Raw genomic sequence first — 18,319 nt, 5'->3', positions numbered from 1 at the left:
CCCTTTAGGCACCAGCCTGAAGGCGATGGAGAAACACATCCTCCAGAAGCTGGCTAGGTTCTCTTCATGAGACCTGGACGAGGGAACAGAAGAGCTCTTAGATGCCACCGGGGATGGAGCAGAGGACCTAGGACTGTGGAGGAGCAGTGGTCAGAGAGGATTGGGCCAAGGTTAAGGCAAGGATGGAGGCTGGCAGCTAGGTCACATGGCCTGGGAATGCACAGCCATCCTGCAGGACCTCTGAGGAAGGCCTCAAGAGGTTTGTTAGACACAGCTCCCCTGCCCCAGAGACAGAGGCCCTAATTACCCCAGGTAAGTACCAATACCCCTACTGAGGAGGGCCCTCAGGGAAATGGGGGTGGAGGTGGGGGAGGAAACATACTACAACCTATGTTAAAATATTAATTAATCAATAAAAAAGAGGCCTCTTGGAGCAGAAGGGAGAAACTAAACCAAGTTTCCCATCAGGAAAAGCCTCCCTCAAGCCCCAAGGAGGAGGTAAAACGTGGCATCCCACAATGCCTTAAGGCAACAGGAAATCCTAATGTAACTTTACAAAGTGACTGTGGGAAAAGAAGTTGCTTTGTGGAGAGAAGATTCTATCCCTGTTTGCAAAGACCCTCAACCAGTTTCTGGAGCCCAAAATCACCAAGAACAGCTAAGGCGGCAAGTGGCAGGGGACAGGAACGGACCTGGTGTGCATCAGACTGGTGGCCTTTTAGAAGAAGGAAGTTTCTGTCCTGTCCCCCATGTAGCAGTGGCAAGAGTTCACTTCGGGGGGCCGAGGCTGGTTTAACAAGTCCTGCCTCTGACCTTGGAAGCAGGAGTCGGCCAATACAGGACTAAGGGTGTGCATCCCCAAACCAGAGCTCCAGATGCAGCTGACTGCTGCGGTTTCCAATAAAGCCCCAGGACTCCTTGACTGTGAGGGTCCTGAATACAGCCTGGGGCCTCACCCTTCCTGCACTTGCACCAGCCTCCATCATTTCCTGCAGGATTCAACACACACAGGCTCCCCAGTCCTGAGGACACTGCGTCGCCTGTAGGGTCTTCAAGGGGTTCAGTCTCCTGCAGTCACGGCCTTTCAACAGCCGCGCACGCTGTACTGACAGCTGAGGTGGAGAGTACGCCGTGCCCTGTGAAGTCAGAGCTGGGGAAGCCCAGGACGCATGGCTCCTCGGTGATGGAGAAGTCATCTTTAGGCCCCCAGGGGGGCTTTTACAAAATGCAAGCCACAGGTGGGGGCTGAGCTGCCAGACACGGAGTACAGGCCAAGCAGTGTGGAATGTGGAATATATTATAGTAATTAGCCACGCCCCCTCCAAAAAAAACACACAGCAGAGGAATTTCAGCCAGTTCCTTCTGCGCAGGAACCCACCGCTCGGTGGGATGGGGGATGCAGAGCCGAGCCTTCGGCTGCTCAGGGCAGGAGCTCAGAGAGTAACCCCTCCTCCACCCACCACCTCCTCCAGGGGGGAGGAGTGTCTCCCCAGGGACTAAGGGAACCCCCCCCCCCCGCATCTCTGATATGTCTCCTATGACACAAGGGATAATCAGGACCTTATCTGGTGCACTGAACAAATTCTCCTGACAAATCCACCCCCCACCCCGGGAGAAGATGGCTGGCCCTCCTATAAGGGGGACCTCCACCTAGCCTATGCCAGGACCTCCATGGCAGCTCAGTGAAGCCAGGGTCGAATCTCAGCAGAATGTCCCTAAATATATAAAATTAAAAACAGGACTATCCAAAACCAATTCTTTTGAAAGTTATTAAAAATCTGGGTTGGTGGACTGGAGGGATAGCTTAGCAGTTAAGGTGGTCTCTCTCTCCCTGCCCTTTCTCTGTTAAATAAATAATAAAGAAAGATAAAATATGTTTTTAAAACATTTTATATAATGGGTTGGAGGACTGGAGAAAATGGCTTAGCGGTTAAGACATTTGCCTGCAAAAGCCAAAGGACCTATGTTTGATTCCCCAGGACCCATGTAAACCAGATGCACAGAATGGTGCATGCGTCTGGAGTTTGTTTGCAGTGGCTGGAGGCCTTAGTGCACCCATTCTCACTCTTTCTCTCTCTCTCTCTCTCTCTCTCTCTCTCTCTCTTTCTGTCTGTATCTCTCTGCTTGCAAACAGATAGATAAAGGTAAAACTTTTAAAAATAAAAAGTAAGCATCTGGTCCTAGCAAATTGATTTATTTCGTCTGAGTCCTTGGCAGGACGATCCCAAAGTGTCTGGAAAATTGCTTCAGGATGCTGACTCTACTTCCAATTACTGACGAGGGCATGTGCCAGCACCCATTCCGTGGGGAGGCACCCACCCTGGAGGAAAGTCAGGGTGAAGGATGCATACAGCAGGCAGCGCACAGTGGGCTTAAGTCCTTGTTGTTGGTCCTTTGTTTATCTTTAGACTCATATGAAATGCTCTATTTGTTCTCTTCCCAAAACAGGAATACAGAATCTACTACGCTATTCAATAAATACAACAAAGATGAACAGGCCATCAGTTCCCTAGAGGCAACAAAATAAAATCCAATCAATAGAGAAAAGTGGGTGAGAAGAGCACATGGGCACAAACACACCAAGCTCCAGACGGCGAGTGAGCAATCGATGGGGAGGGATGCGCAGAGACCCACAAACTCCCACACTTTCCAAGCGCTTCGTAGCAAAGCTCATCCCTGATGAAAAGCAAATAAAGAAACCAAAGCTGAGTGGTAGAGCCCTGGTCGCCCACACGAGGACCTAGGGCTGTTCCCAGCATGAAAGAAAACAGACGGAGGAGGAAGACAATAGAAGGAAAGAAAACTAAGCAATAGGCTTAGAATTTGGATAAATATTGTAGCATATATTAGTCAGAAAACACTTTAACTTCTTTTTACATTCTGGAAGGTTCCAGTCGATCTTTATTAAAACACAAATGTTATTTCTCTTAAAAGTAGCAAGCATCAAAATACGTTTTCAAGAGACCAAGGTCTTCTGCACTTGTGGAGTGAAGCCCCTCAGGTGGCCTATGAGTCCAAGGAGGGCAAAAGATGCTTTCAGTCCTGCTGTTTCCAAAATCATAGTCACCCACAATGCCGCCAGTTAGTCCTTCCCACCCCTCAGTGAAGCACTGTGGTCATGCTGATGGGACAGTCAAAATCCTGAAAGACAGGAGCTTGGGACGTGGAGCACTGAAATAGGATGTGGAGCACTGGGATTGAACGTGGAGCTCTGCAATGGGACGTGGAGCACTGGGACATCACAGTGAGCATTGTAAGGTGACATTGGAAGGTCCCAATGGGGTAGCGAAGGAAGCACTGTGAGTCCAGAGTGAGCATTCTGATATGAGAGGGGGCACTGTGACATCACAGAAGAACATTGCGATGTGACAGTAGGGCGCTGTGATGTCACAGTGGAGCCCTGTAAAGTCATGCTAGGCACTGTGATGTCACAATGGGGCACTGTGATGGCACAGTAGGACAACGTTGTGATGCCATAGTGGGGCATTATGATGTGACACTGGAACATTGTGGTGTCACAGTGGTGGGCCTTGTGGTGTGATATTCCTGTATGTGACATCACAGTCGGGTGTCATACAGTAGGGTATGGTGATGTGACATAGGAGCATCACAATAGGGCATTGTGATGTCATTTTTGCGATGCAATGTGACAGCGGGTCTTTATGAGAGCAGTTTGTTTAGCACTGTAAAATCGGGTGAAGTATTGTGATGTCACAATGAGGCATTGTGCTCTCAGAGTGGGATATCGTGATGTCACAGTGGAGCAGTGTGATGTCATACTGAGTCTTGTGTTGTCACAGTTGGGCACTGTGACATACAGTGGGGCATTGTAGTGTGATATTTGGGTATGGTGATGTTATAGTTGGTCATTGTGACGTGAGAGAAGGGCATTGAGATGTGACAGTAGGGCATCATGATGTCACAATAAGTCATTGTGATGTCATAACAGGGCATTGTGATGTCATAGCATGGCATCATGATATCACAATGGGTTATTATGATGTCACAGTAGGGCATCATGATGTCACAGTGGGTCATTGTGATGTCAAAGTGTGTCGCTGTGATGTCACAACAGGGCATTGTGATGTCATAGCTTGGCATCATGATATCACAATGTGTTATTATGGTGTCACAGTGTGTTATCATGATGTCACAGTGGTTCATCATGATGTCACAGTAGGGCATCATGATGTCACAGTAGGGCACTGTGATATCACACTGGGTTATTGTGATGTCACAGTGGGGCATTGTGATGTCACACAGGACATTACAATGTCAAAGTGGAGCATTGTAAAGCACAAAGTGAAGCACTACTATGGGACATTATAACCTGAACCTTTTAAAGGGCCAATGGAACATTTCTGTGTTTCACTTCTTTTTAGGTTATGAAAATTTTATTTTTAGAGCATAGAGCAGAAAATAGAAATAGAGCAGAAAAACTCCAGCTATGACACTCAAAGAGGTCCTGAGCAGGTAGCCCCACATTTTAAATTCTACTCAAAATAATAAATCATGAAAACCTCTGCGAAGGGTGTCTGTTTCAGCCAGGCTTGGTGATATGTGCCTGTAATCCCAGCCCTTGGAAGCCTGGAGCTGGAAGTCCATGTCTTAAGGCTGGTCTGGGTTAGGCGCTATGTTCTTTGCCAACACGGGCAACTTAGAAAGTCCATGTGTCTCTATTCAGAAAAGCCAACAAAGGGGCTGGAGAGATGGCTTAGTGGTTAAGCGCTTGCCTGTAAAGCCTAAGGACCCCCGTTCAAGGATCGATTCCCCAGGACTCACGTGAGCATAAGATGCATAAGATGGTGCATGCATCTGGAGTTCGTTTGCAGTGGCTGGAGGCCCTAATGCACCCATTCTCACTCTCTCTCTCTCTCCCTCCCCCCTTTCTCTATCTGTCACAAAAATATTAAAAAAAGAAAAGCCAACAAAGCATGAAGCAAACACTAGTCAATATCTTGCCCTAAGTCAGTAAGCGTTATATCAGCCCCCCAACCCCCAATCCACACCCCACACTGCTAGTCTTGAGGAACACAGGCTGCGTCCAGTAAGAAACCTCTTCTTTTTCTGGTCCAAATCCATCCACTGTTCAAGCCCAGCCCTGGTTCAGGTCTCACAGGCCACACAGCCACTGAAGTGAGATGTAAGGCACCTGCTTCTCCACGTGCTGAGGAACCTGTTCATGATGAACACAGCTCAGGCTCTGTCCTTTTGACGCATTCGCTCCACCAGCCACTATCCAGCTTCGTCACTGAAACCCTCCACCACAGAGGCTGTCCCCGTTGTTTTGATGTGAGGGCCAAGGGGAGGCCCAGGTGGGTTCATTTCCTATGCTTCCAGCCTCAGTCTCCATCCGCTGCGCACGCTCTCCATGGTAACACGCTGGCCCTTTCTGGAAGCCCCCAAATCTTCTTGCTGACTGAACACTAATCAAAGGACAAGCCCTCCGAGTCAATCAATGAAAAAGCACTCATTAAATGCCTTTCCCAAAGTTAAAACAGCTCTAACAAGGAGCTATTAAAGGCAAACATTCAGTGGTGTTTGCCTGGATGTGTGCTAAATTAGGCTAAGCACTTAGCTTGAAGGCAAAGGGGAGTCCGCACTCACCCAGAACATGCAGAGGTCAGAATACCACCCCTTTGGAAGCCCTCACCCCAGCACTGGGGAGACACAGTCTGTGGGTTCCTGGGAGCTGTGCATGCACTCATGTGTGGCACCCCGATGTGTTCTCTACTCTGTGGTCACGCCGCCTGAGCTCTGGCCAAGGCCTCTTTGCTATATTCATTAGAGGAGAGAACATGGGAAGCATTTAAAATAAAATGCCCTGCGATTTTCCAAATCACGATGGTCTCCAGCAGACTGGAGAGAAAGGGCTTACCTGGCTGGAACAAGGGAAAAAAAGAGACAGAGGGAGGGAAAGCATGCTAAGAAATAAAAGGTCATGGAGTTGGTACGGATGCTGAGGTCTTTGTCTGTGTTGCTTGTTTTTATCAAGCAGGGTCTGCCTCTGTTTTGCCTCCTGTCTCTTGTATTTTGCAGCCATTTACCAGATGCCAAGCCTCCTAGGAGCCTAGCCAGTCTACTACAGAGGCCTGTCGTCCCATAGAACTCAGCGCAGAAACTCTTATCAGTGAGTCAGGAGGGAGGAAGTTCTACAAAACTAACTTGTTATCCTAGAAAGCCTACATTTCTTTCTTTTTGAAAAAAAAAAACTATATTTTTAAGATTTGAAATATTTACATGATGGAACCATGGTACAGTTCATCATTGAGAAAGGTGTCTTTGAACATCCTCTCAAGATGGAAAAAAAAAAGTCACTCTGGCTCAGAGACACACTATTCTAAAAGGCCAATCTTTATTTTTCTTTTTAATAAATAAGGCAACAGCTATACCTAATTTGTATTAAGAATTGTTTGGGCTGAAGGGATGGCTTAGCGGTTAAGGCACTTGCCTGCAAAGTCAAAGGACCCTGGTTCAATTCCCCAGGACCCATGTTAGCCAGATGCACAAGGGGGCACATGCATCTGGGATTCATTTTCAGTGGCTGGAGACCCTGGCATGCCCATTCTATCTCTCTCTCTCTCTCTCTCTCTTCCTCTTTCTCTGTCAAATAAATAAATAAGAATTATTTAATGGCAGAAGTAGGAGGATTGCTGTGAGTCTGAAGTCACCCTGAGCTACATAGTGAATTCCAGGTCCAGCTAGAGTGAGACCCTACCTCAAAAAGCCAAAACACAACAACAACAACAAAAAAGAATTGTTTAAAATATGGTACATCTTCAGATAAAAGTTGCTCCCTGGTGAGATTCTGAATGACAATAAAAACGTGCCAGGCAAGAGTCTAGACATATCATCAGTATATTTAAACTTTGATGAGCTGAAGTACAAATTAATGGCTGGGACCTGCCTTGAAAGATTTGTCCTTCGAAAGATGCAAACTTTGTAAACCGCCAGGCTGAATTCCTACTGTGTTCTGTCAAACTTCTTTGTCTGTTTGTTTGGGTGCTGGGGGTTGAACCCAGGGCCTCTTGTGCGCTGGGCAGAAGCTCAGGCTTACAAAGCAAGGATGAAATTATCTCTGAACACAACTTTCCTGACTTGAAAGGAATCGCAGAGACCAGGGAATGACAGGCTTGTAGCTTTAGCTGGGATGTTCACTTGGGGGACTGAAGCTAGGCCCTCATGCACCCCCGAGTCCCCGGACAGCCGAGTGGAGCAGTTCTTCAATCCAGACTCCCAGGCCTGTGAGGGAATTTTGGGCTAGAAAGATAAGATTCTTGTTTTATTACTAATGAGGGAAGTGTCTACCAGGACAGCTCATAATCAAAGAAGGGTGATGGGGGATGATCCCATAAGTAGTCAAGTCTATTTCTGGGCAGCTACTGAAAACAGCACATAACGTGGTTATCCGCTCTATGATTACACTCCTGGCCCATCATTCTAGCATGAAACAATTTGAATTAGCTGGCAGAAAATACCTTGCTGAGGGAAGCCAAAAGGTAGCTGTAGTTCTCAGAGCTGCAGTGAAGCATAAAGCCTCAAAACTAGAAGCCCATATGGGCAAATATTTTGTGTCATTTGGTTGGTCCTGTCTAGCAGCTTAGTCAGACCCTGCTCATTACGTCCCCCCTGCCCTCTCCCTAAACAAACAGGGCTCGCCCCGTGACTCACCTAGATTGCCTTGGCAGATGTCTGTGCGCGTGGCTCCACCAACAATAAACTGAGGGTTTGGGCACAATTCCTGAAAGTAATTGAGAGAAGAAAAAAAAAAAGGAGTTACAAGTAAGGGTGGAATTTAAAATGTTTTTTTTTTTTTAATTTTATTTATTTATTTGAGAGCGACAGACACAGAGAGAAAGACAGATAGAGGAAGAGAGAGAGAATGGGCGCGCCAGGGCTTCCAGCCTCTGCAAACGAACTCCAGACACATGCGCCCCCTTGTGCATCTGGCTAACGTGGGACCTGGGGAACCGAGCCTCGAACCGGGGTTCTTAGGCTTCACAGGCAAGCGCTTAACCGCTAAGCCATCTCTCCAGCCCAAGGGTGGAATTTAGACATGGACGAGGTTCTCTAGTGCACACATACGATTGGGTTGCTTGGGCTGGCCGTCAAGCCAGAGGCTCACAGCTCGGGGTCCACAAGCAGAAGCTGGGCCCAGAGCCCCTGGTATGAGCGGTATCCCTACTTGTATGCACACTGTGTAGGTGTGGGAAGGCTTCACTGTGTGGGGAGGGAGGAGAAAGGCCAAGGCTGAGCTAATAAAGTATGAAAAATTGCCCTGCTCATTCAGAAAATGCCTTTATTTGCACAGAGCACTGATTAGTGATGCTTGGCAAATGCAATACACCCCGTGGGCACTCCTTAAAGAGTTGACTGCGTGATAAGATCCTGCCGCCAATGGGGTCACAGGGGTGCCATTTCCAGAGGGGAAAACTCAACTCTCATAAAGTCACGCTACTTCCTCCCGCTGCCCTCCAACTGGCATGTGCCCACAAGGGGTGTCACTGTAGACTTGAGAGAGAGTACAGGAGGCCTGTTTCCAGCCATTCTTTGTTTACCCAGCACGGGTTTGCTGTGCTCTCCTCTGCACCAGGTACCGTGCACCATGGCACACAGGGAAGAGAGGGAGAGAAGTGCGGTGAAGTTAAGAAAGAAAGGAAGTCGTAAAATATTTGGACTCAAAGTACCTTTGGTCTGCATGGGCGAACCAAACTGACATTATGAAAAAAATAAAAATTCTGATGCATATTAAAAGAATGTGAATTGAGGTCCTCAACCTTTCCTGAGGGGTGACTGGCAGTTAAACTGGTTGCTGGGGGAAGGAGAGACATGTGTTCCGTGGTATAACCACTGGTAAGTGGTATTGTGCTCCGGTAAATAGCCCCCACCCATGCTTATGTGAGCAATCTTAATTAAACTCAATGAAACATACACACAAAGACATTGGAGCAGCAGAGGGACCAGTTGGGAAGAAGAAGTGGGAGTAAAACAGAAAGAAGGTAATGGGAGGGGATTATAATCAAAATGCATTATATAGGGCTGGAGAGAGGGCCTCATGGTTAAGGCACTTGCCTGCGAAGCCTAAGAACCCATGCAACTCACCAGATCCCACATAAGCCAGATACACAAGGTAATGCATGTGCAAAATCACACATGAGCACAAGGTGATGCATGTGTCTAGAGCTCTATTGTGGCTGGAAGCCCTGACATGTCAATTCTCTCTCTTTTTCTCTCTCTCTCTCTTTTGCTCTCTCTCATTAAAAAAGGCCAGTCTGCAAGGCTCTTGGTTTCCCACCAAGAATAGACAGTAAGACCCTATTGCTGACGATTCCACATACTTGGGCTGGAAAGTCACTGAGAAATCCAGCTGGAGCTGAGCTAAAAACTGCTTCCATGTAGACCAGCTGACAGAAAGCCAGAAAAAGCTACACTGCATGCAGTTCAATGAGAGAGAGAGAAATCACCAGTAAAGATACTCAACAGTAGACACTGAAAGCCTTAAATTTGGCCATCCAGGCCAAATGAGCCAATGGGTGCAATAGTGGCACATCTGTCATGGTGGAAACCAACCACTCTCTAATTGGACTGGAGGCCTGCTCCATGGGAGGGAATACATCCCTGATTCTGAAAACATACAACAAGGTTAGTCATGAGCCCTATGGGTGTAACATCTGCTGGTGTCTGGCTAAATGTATATACTATGTTTACCAAACTGCCCAGTAAGTACTTCTCTTAATGTCCATACCCATATATTAATGCTACTCTCTCTTTTGGTCAGAGAAGTTTCTCTTTCAGATGGCAGTGACCTTGGGATGACTCAGAAGGCACCATGGTGCTGGGAAGAAGTGACAGAGGAGTGCTCAACACTGAAACATCTCTATCACACCTTCCAAGGCTCAGTGTCCATTGCAGAAAAAGTGGCAGAAAGAATGTAAGAGCCAAAAGAAGGGTAGGACTCCTTACAACATGCTCATCCAGACAAAATGGCCTGGATATCCATGACCTCACAGTGCCTGACACTACCTACAGAAGACCCTCATAAGAGAAGGAAAAGACGATGACATCAAAATAACAGAGAGACTGACTGAGCGGGAGAGTGGAATTGTAAAGGGAGAAGTGGAGGGAGGGAGGGAACTACCATGGGTTATTTTCTATAATTATTAAAATTCTTAATAAAAAAATGTGTAAAGGGGCTGGAGAGATGGCTTAGCGGTTAAGCGCTTGCCTGTGAAGCCTAAGGACCCCGGTTCGAGGCTCGGTTCCCCAGGTCCCACGTTAGCCAGATGCACAAGGGGGCGCACGCGTCTGGAGTTCGTTTGCAGAGGCTGGAAGCCCTGGCGCGCCCATTCTCTTTCTCTCCCTCTATCTGTCTTTCTCTCTGTGTCTGTCGCTCTCAAATAAATAAATAAATAAATAAATAAAAATTTTTAAAAAATGTGTAAAGGTCTGTCTGCTGGACTTGGCTCAAAAATATATATTATATACATGTCTAAAACTTATCAATAGATAAATAGGTAAAGAAATACAGACTACATCTACACAGGGAGAAAAATGAGGAGTGCCCAACAGGGGTTCTGGCTGAAATGCTTGCCACAGAGGGGATGATGGGACCTGCTAGGAAGTCAGGCTTAGGGACAAGAAGCAGAGAGAGGCACAAAGACACTCTAATCAGCATGGCTGCCAGACAAATTGTTAGAGAAGGGTGGGACCTCAAGGAGCCAAAGGCACTCTGACCTTCCATCAGAGGGGGTCATGCTGAGGGGTACAATGAGGACTGGCGGGGACAGAGTGAGACCCACTGCTTGCTCCAAGGTCACGAGTAAACGACACATCGGAAATGACGAGGAAGCGAGACGGTGAGCTGAGCGCAAGGGCCAGACAGAGAACGACATTGATCGGGGCTTTGAGATCCCACTGTATGGGTCAGGGCCTTCTGACTGCTGGCAGCCCTGCCATCCTGCATGGGTTACCCGATGGCGAGAAATGGCCCATTCTGTCTAGTTTCCCACCTTTAAGTATTTTTTTAAATATTTAATTATTTCTGATGAGAAGCTAATTCTTGGCCATGGGCAAAGTTCCAACAGTAAACACATAATGGAATAAACAAAAATTCCTTCCATTTCAGATTCTTTACTGTTAACATTTCTTATACATCTATCCCAAAGCTGTCTTCTGATACAAAGCACATTTTCATATGGGTGTGTGTGTTGCCCATTGCTATAACAAAATACCAGGGCTAATAAACTTAAAAAGAAAAAACATTGCCACACATAGTGGCCTAAGCCTATGGTACTCAGGAGGCTGAGGTAGGAGGATCACAATTTTCAGGCTAGCTGTAAAGACCATACAAAAGAAGAAAGAAGAGAAGGAGGAAGGAAGGAAGAAAAAAGAAAGAGGGAAGGAGGGAAGTAAAGGAAGGAGGATAGGAGGAAGAGAGGAAGGAAAATAGAGACAGAGGAATAAGGAAAGGCAAGGGAAAAGAATGGGAAGGGAAGGGAAGGGAAGGGAAGGGAAGGGAAGGGAAGGGAAGGGAAGGGAAGGGAAGGGAAGGGAAGGGAAGGGAAGGGAAGGGAAGGGAAGGGAAGGGAAGGGAAGGGAAGGGAAGGAAAAGCTTGTTTGGATTCACAGACAGAAGTTTGAGCTATGATCAGTTGGTCTGTGTTTGAAGCTTATGATAAGGCAGAACATCGTGGGGGGAGTATGTGATGGACGAGGCCTGTGTACGTCATGGGAACTGGGAGGGAAAAGAGAGAAATAGAAGAGTCCAGGATCCTCATGTCCCATTCAAGGACATACTCCCAGTGGCACAGCTTCCATCACTAGGCCTGATCTGCTAAAGGTTCCACCACATTCCAATAGTGCTAAGAGATGGGTCTTTCAGAGACAGACAAGATCCAAACTAGAGCTGTGTGTGTGTGTGTGTGTGTGTGTGTGTGTGTGTGTGTGTGTGTATGGGCGCGCGCGCACACACAACCATATATGCCTTTTGTATCTTTTCTTAGGACACATAGAATTTTTCAGTTTCATTAGAAGTGCCAGTAATTATTTAGGAAGTCTCCAAGTGATGGAACTTTAGTTTCTGTTGTTGTTGCTCTGGTTTGTCACAGTCTTTTGTGATGGCTGGTTGACAATGGAAAGAGAGAAGTGGCACCAGGCCGTGAGTGTATTCTAAAAGTTGGGGGCTGGAGAGATGGCTTAGCGGTTAAGCGCTTGCCTGTGATGCCTAAGGACCCCAGTTCGAGGCTTGGTTCCCCAGGTCCCACGTTAGCCAGATGCACAAGGGGGTGCACGCATCTGGAGTTCGTTTGCAGTGGATGGAAGCCCTGGCGTGCCCATTCTCTCTCTCTCTCTCTTTCTCTCTCTCTCTCTCTCTCTCTGTTGTTCTCAAATAAATAAAAATAAACAAAAAAAAAATTAAAAAAGAAACTCTGACTCAAGGACACAACACAGAAGAGCAATAGAAGAAGACACCCTAAGGTCCCTTCAGGCCTCACACCTGTGCACATCTCACACGTGCACATGATGTACACACACACACACACACACACACACACATACACACACACACATACACACACACACACACACAAATCCATCTATCCATTACTCCCCAATATCTGTCTACTTCATCACCGCTCCATGCAACTGGTCTCTGAGGTCACCAGTAATCCCAGAATGAGTGTATTTTCTACTGGCACTCTTTACTACCCACTACCATTGACTTTCTTTCTTTCTTTTTATTTATTTGAGAGAGAGAAAGCGGCAGAGAGAGACAGAGAGAGAATCGGCACACGAAGGCTTCTAGGCACTGCAAATGCACTCCAGATGCAATGTGCCACCTTGAGCATCTGGCTTATGTGGGTCCTGGGGAATACGAACCGAGGTCCTTTGGCTTTGCCGGCAAGTACCTTAACCACTAAGCCATCTCTCCAGCCCTGCCACTGACATTCACACCCTCTGAAGACCCTCCTCGCTGATAGTTTCCATACTAGCTCTTGGGCTTCATATCTGTGAGTGCATCTGCTCAGTTCTCCTTCGTGGGTTCTGACACTCTTCTCACGGATCCAGGAGCTCTGGGTCTGGTCCTCAGCCTTCTGTCCTGGCCCCATCTCTGCATCCTCCTAGGCGTCTCTTAGTGAATACATTTGAACTCATGACTTCAGCTACTAAGTACAGAATGTGCTGACGCCTGTCTGCTCAATTACTCTGTCACACTGTTGGTGTGGTGGAAACACATTAGACTCATACCTAAATAGGTATAATGAGCTCTGCTACTATTTCAGATTGGGGCACAAAGAGAGAATGGTTGGAAAAGGCTGCCATTCAAAGTGCTGACTCCAGGGCTGGAGAGATGGCTTAGTGGTTAAGTGCTTGCCTGTGAAGCCTAAGGACCCCGGTTCGAGACTCGGTTCCCCAGGTCCCACGTTAGCCAGATGCACAAGGGGGCGCATGCGTCTGGAGTTCGTTAGCAGCGGCTGGAAGCCCTGGCGCGCCCATTCTCTCTCTCTCCCTCTATCTGTCTTTCTCTCTGTGTCTGTCACTCTCAAACAAATAAATAAAAAAAAAATATTGCTTATTCAAAGTGCTGACTCCAGAGTGGCACTAAATGGTCTGTAAGTAGGCAAAATATTTGTCTTACTCTTTGGTAATAGAAGATGGAATTCAAAATGCCCCAACTCAGGAGAGGAAAAAAAAAATGTCATGATGGATGTGTAGGATGAATCTCTCAAGGACCACAGAAAGTCCTTGGCTTAGCAATCTCACAAGGAGATCACATCTCAGCAGGACATCCCCAAAATGTACCATACAAGTTCTCACCATTGGAATTCAGAGTAGAAATACAAAGTAAACAGGCCACCACAGAGATTTAAAGAGGTAGGCGGCACCTGCCCCCATTTTTTAATGACTATTTTAAATAGGAGTTATGTTGGTTCCTAATAATGTCTCCTACCACTCAAGTACAGAAACGAAGCACACACCATGACACAAATGTCCATGTCTTGTGTCAGGCAGAGGGGAACATAAGTTCTTATTTCCTGTAAGGAAGCCAAGACAGCACTAGCCAGTATATGAATCTCGGCTTGGCATTTCTGGAGCTGTGGCTGCATCCCATCACAAAGCCCAGGGATACCGCCATCTTCACCACCATCAATTAGGGTCACATTGATCGGCCTCACACTTCTGACCCTTCAGGATCTGGCCCACCAGATATTTCTAGCTCCATCTCTGATTCCCACCATGTTTTCTCTGCTCCAGTTACAATGGACAAGAGCCCTTCCTCTGAAAACGCTTGTTTGGAATGTGCTTCCACAGCCCAGTGCCTTCTAGAACAACTGAGCCTTCTCCATAGTTTTTCATGACCCCTTTCTCCACCAATCCTTCTCACCTGTCCACAGTGATTTTCCTGCCCCAATTCCACACTCAAACGCCACTACTTCTTCCCCCAAGTTCCCAAACATTTGGTTCACATGTGTGTTTTACTCTCTGGACATCCTGTCATGGAATACTATCTAAAAATAGCTCATCATATTCACACATTCTCTTCTTTAAGCTTCCAATAACCCAATAAGTACCATATTGTTTTCACCCTGTGGCTGGGGAAACTGAGTCTTGGAGAGAGGTTGTTACCTGACAATCGCTCATCTTATAGATGGCAGGCAGGGAACCCAAAGCTGACCCTCTTGACATCCTGACCTGTCGGCTGTCTCCTTGTCCGTTTGTCTTCCCCTGACTAGCTGAAGCTCCCCAGACACGCTCCACTGCGCATGAGCGGCTCACAGTTAACCACGGAAACACCTAAGTCATTAATCCAAGAGGTAGCAGCTAGTAAAAGAATGGACGTTCCAAGCTAATCCCCGCCCCCCCCACACACATACCCCGCCGCATCCTCATCCTAACTTTCCAACAATTCAGCCCCTCGCTGTGTCCCTTCACTTGAGTCCTTACTGCACAACTGGCAAGGTTTCTTTACTCCTGAGACCATATTTCTCCTTAACATCAATAAACTGCTTAATTGCAAAAAAAAAAAAAAAAGAAAAGATACTGCAGGCAGAAAAGACTGTTGACCAGGCTGCCTGAGGTCCACTCACACTGGGCACCATGGGGGCCTGGGCTAGGCATCGACCAGCCTGGTGGGGAAGCCAGTGAGTGAGGAGGCAGAAGGGCAGCTGTGGAGAGCATTGTGGGTCTGCGTGGCCACCTGCCGCCGTGGTGGGTAGACCACCGCTCTTGCCTAACGTGAGTGGGGAAAACTGCCTTGGAAGTTCAAATAACCAACCCAAAACTCATCCCGGGAAGCCAATTCTAACCTAGAGACCTTCATCTAGACTAACTTGTCTTCCAACCCTTGGGACAAGAACCCAGGCAGACCTTCTGCTCAGCAGCTGCAGAACAAGCAGAAACAGCTAGAGCACTTCTGAGTATATAGTCAAAAAGAAATAATTAAAGTCAGCTTACAATAGAGATAACCTTCTCCCCCCCCCCAGGGGTGTATTGTAACACTATTCACAATAGCCAGATTATGGAATTAGCTCCCCTTAGTAACCATTATTCATAACCAGTACCTATTCAAATATGTTCTTAGATAGATCTGGGATCAGAGCAGCAGGGGACATCCAGCTGGTTTTGAATGCACGTGCAGTAGGCAAACTGTGCCCTTTAAATGAACATTTAGGCTAAAATCCTATTTACTCACCTATGCGTATGTATCACTGGGCATAGATATGATAAAAATCAGATGCATCAATGCATCATGGGAGGGAACATGTGCAATAGAGAAAACATGTAACCCAAATCTGTCAATCAAGCCAGAGGATCACCCAAAGTATGCCCCTAGCAACTAGTCCATCCTCCCTTAAAAATCCTATACAAAGAAGCAGCCCACCACCTCCTGGTGCCCCTGAGTGCTCTCCACCCCAGCCCCCTTCCGTCCCTTTGGCAACATACTCAAGCTCTCCTGTCGCTTTGGTTTTAATAAAGTTTCTTGCTGCTTTCCCACTTGTGTGTGCCTTTCTTCAGTTCTTTGAGGAAGACACCCGGAGCCTGAAAGCACCCAGGACACATGTCTCCTCCCCACTCCTGAGCGCCCGTAAAACAGTGACCATCCATGACCTTCACAAACCCTGTGCCCTTCAGCAATGATGCTGTCATTGCTTATCCAGCGCTGACCTTATCTAGCATCGGTCTGTTCCTACGTGTGCTGGCCTGGGGGCTATACACAATAATAAGTACCATGGAATCTGGGCCTCTTACTCTGGACACTACACTGAGATTTATCTCTGGCCCTCCTAACAGCCCTGAAGGGAAAAAAAAAAAAAGCACCAGTTGCTTCATTTTCCAAATGAGAAAACCGAGGCTCATGGAGACACATTATGTGCCCGGAACATCAGCTAAGCCAGTATTCAGATCTCCCTACTCCAGTTCCAAAGCCTGTGTATGCTCCTCTCTCTATACCTCACTGCTTCTTCTAAAACTAATTTTAGAAGATGTAAGGAGAATCAGATGAGCTCCAAACAAGCCACAGCTGTGACTTCAAGTCCTGACCAGAAGTGACAGGACTCCATGGCAAACTCGCATTCTTACCGTGGGTCGTTTCCAGATGATGCCTTGCGTTTGAGGGGAACCTGGTCCAAGATCTTTGTAGCCCAAAGCTGATGGGCATGCTGGAAACTCGGGGTCTTTAAACAGGACCCCTGAGTCTAAGCACTGTCTCCTCAGAGTCTCGAAGTCCTGGCCCAAGTACTTCACAGCGTTCTGGTGGGAACCAAGACCTTCCGCAGCTGCACGCTGCCTGGATACTCCAGCCGCCAGGGCAGCCATGGGCAGGCTGTGAGCTTCGTGGGATGGACAGGAAGGCTGCGATGCTCTGTCCTCTCAGACCCTGCTGACGAGGGAGCTATAAGGCAGGGAGGTGGGGCAAGTAAACATTACATCTGAGGCCCTGCTCCTGAGACATGTGAGTCACAAGCAGGATCAAATATGTACCCAAGGTGCAGATAAGTCCACCCTCCCCTTCTCAGTTTCTCCTCCTTCCCACAGACCATGCGGATGCTGGGAACCCTCCACGCTCCATGCCGGACAATTATCCTGAGACATCCCCAGCTCTCTGTAAGCTTTGCTTGCCTCACATTGGCCTATCTGCTGAAGTGAGATGCTTTATGGAAGCAAGAATTAATCAAGGCATTAGGAGAGATTAAGATGCTGGAGGGGGTTCCCTTTCCCGAAAGAAAATATGGGTCCCCTGTTTTCTAGGAGGGCAAAACATCAGAGAAGGTGATTGACAGTGTAGATTCATAGCAGGACAACTAAAGGTTGTTTTGCTTATGGGTGGAACAAGTAATTAAGCCTGTCACCATGAATAAGTTCTTTAAACTCTTTCCCTCTTAACTTTCTCATCTGTAAAATGGCAAATGATAGTCAGAGACCCCCACTCCTCCATCTCCTAGAATCATTTGGCAGAATCAGGGGGTAGAACTTTTTCATAGAAGAGCCCGTAGAAACATTTAGTCAGCATCAGACAGCATTACTCCTCAGAGCCTGGCCGAAAGAAGCCTGCAGGTCGCGAGTCTTGGTTCTGATCTCAGAGGTGAGTTGCAAGCTGTGTGACCTTGAATTAGTCATGTCTCTTCTGGCCTCCAATTTCCTGTGCCCTAAAGTTGCGGGCTGCATCGGAAACTGTTGAACTTGCCTGTGTGTGGTCAGCTAGAAAATGAACTCCGGAGATACGAGGCTCTAATCGCTGGTACTTGTAAATGCTTCCTTCCTTGGGAAGAGAGAATTGCCAATTAAAGTTCTCAAGATGGAGGGATAATTCTGACCTTAAATGCACAAGTGGACTTATAAGAAAGAGGCTGTGGGAGATTTGGTTACAGAAAAAAAAAAAAAAAAAAAAAAAAAGAAGAAGTGAGGGAGGATGAGGCTGGAGACCTTGCCAGGGCAGAAGAATGAGGACCAGCAGCCACCAGATACAGGGGTTTGGAGGGGCGGGGACAGAGGATGAGTTCTTCCCCGGAGTCTCTGCTGGGAGTGAGGCCCTGACCCACGCTTGGGATCCAGCCCGGTGAGACTGTTTTGGAACTTTGGATCCACATGTGGAAAGAGGATGCAGTTCTACTGTTTTGAGCCACCATGTTTGTGTAAAACATTTGTCATAGCAGCCACAGGAAAACAACACGGTGTGCGTAAGACTGACCTGTAGCTTACAATGCTGGCTTCCTGGTAGCCTCCATTGCCCAACTCCAAGATCCAGTCCAGACTCAGTCGGTCTAAAACCCAGGAACCTGCAGGGAGCCCACGTAAAATGCCAATACATACATCCAAG

The 18,319-nt window shown here is 47.3% G+C and overlaps 1 protein-coding gene across 4 annotated transcripts in view; it reads right to left on the bottom strand.

The window, feature by feature from the left end:
- The window catches only part of Capn8 (calpain 8), an 87,224-nt gene extending 69,619 nt beyond the window's left edge, over positions 1 to 17,605 (bottom strand). For all 4 annotated transcript variants that reach the window (XM_004653240.2, XM_045157257.1, XM_045157261.1 and 1 more), the window contains exons 1-3: positions 17,526 to 17,605; positions 16,582 to 16,894; positions 7,672 to 7,741 (exon numbers count right to left, since the gene is read on the bottom strand). In XM_004653240.2, coding sequence (XP_004653297.2) covers positions 7,672 to 7,741; positions 16,582 to 16,818 — 307 coding nt within the window. In that variant the 5' untranslated portion in view covers positions 16,819 to 16,894; positions 17,526 to 17,605. The remainder of the gene's footprint in view (positions 1 to 7,671; positions 7,742 to 16,581; positions 16,895 to 17,525) is intronic.
- Positions 17,606 to 18,319: the final 714 nt, after the last annotated feature.

Source organism: Jaculus jaculus, chromosome 1, assembly GCF_020740685.1.
Source record: "Jaculus jaculus isolate mJacJac1 chromosome 1, mJacJac1.mat.Y.cur, whole genome shotgun sequence".
NCBI classification, from domain to species: domain Eukaryota; kingdom Metazoa; phylum Chordata; class Mammalia; order Rodentia; family Dipodidae; genus Jaculus; species Jaculus jaculus.
This window is presented reverse-complemented; position numbering and strand designations above follow the sequence as displayed.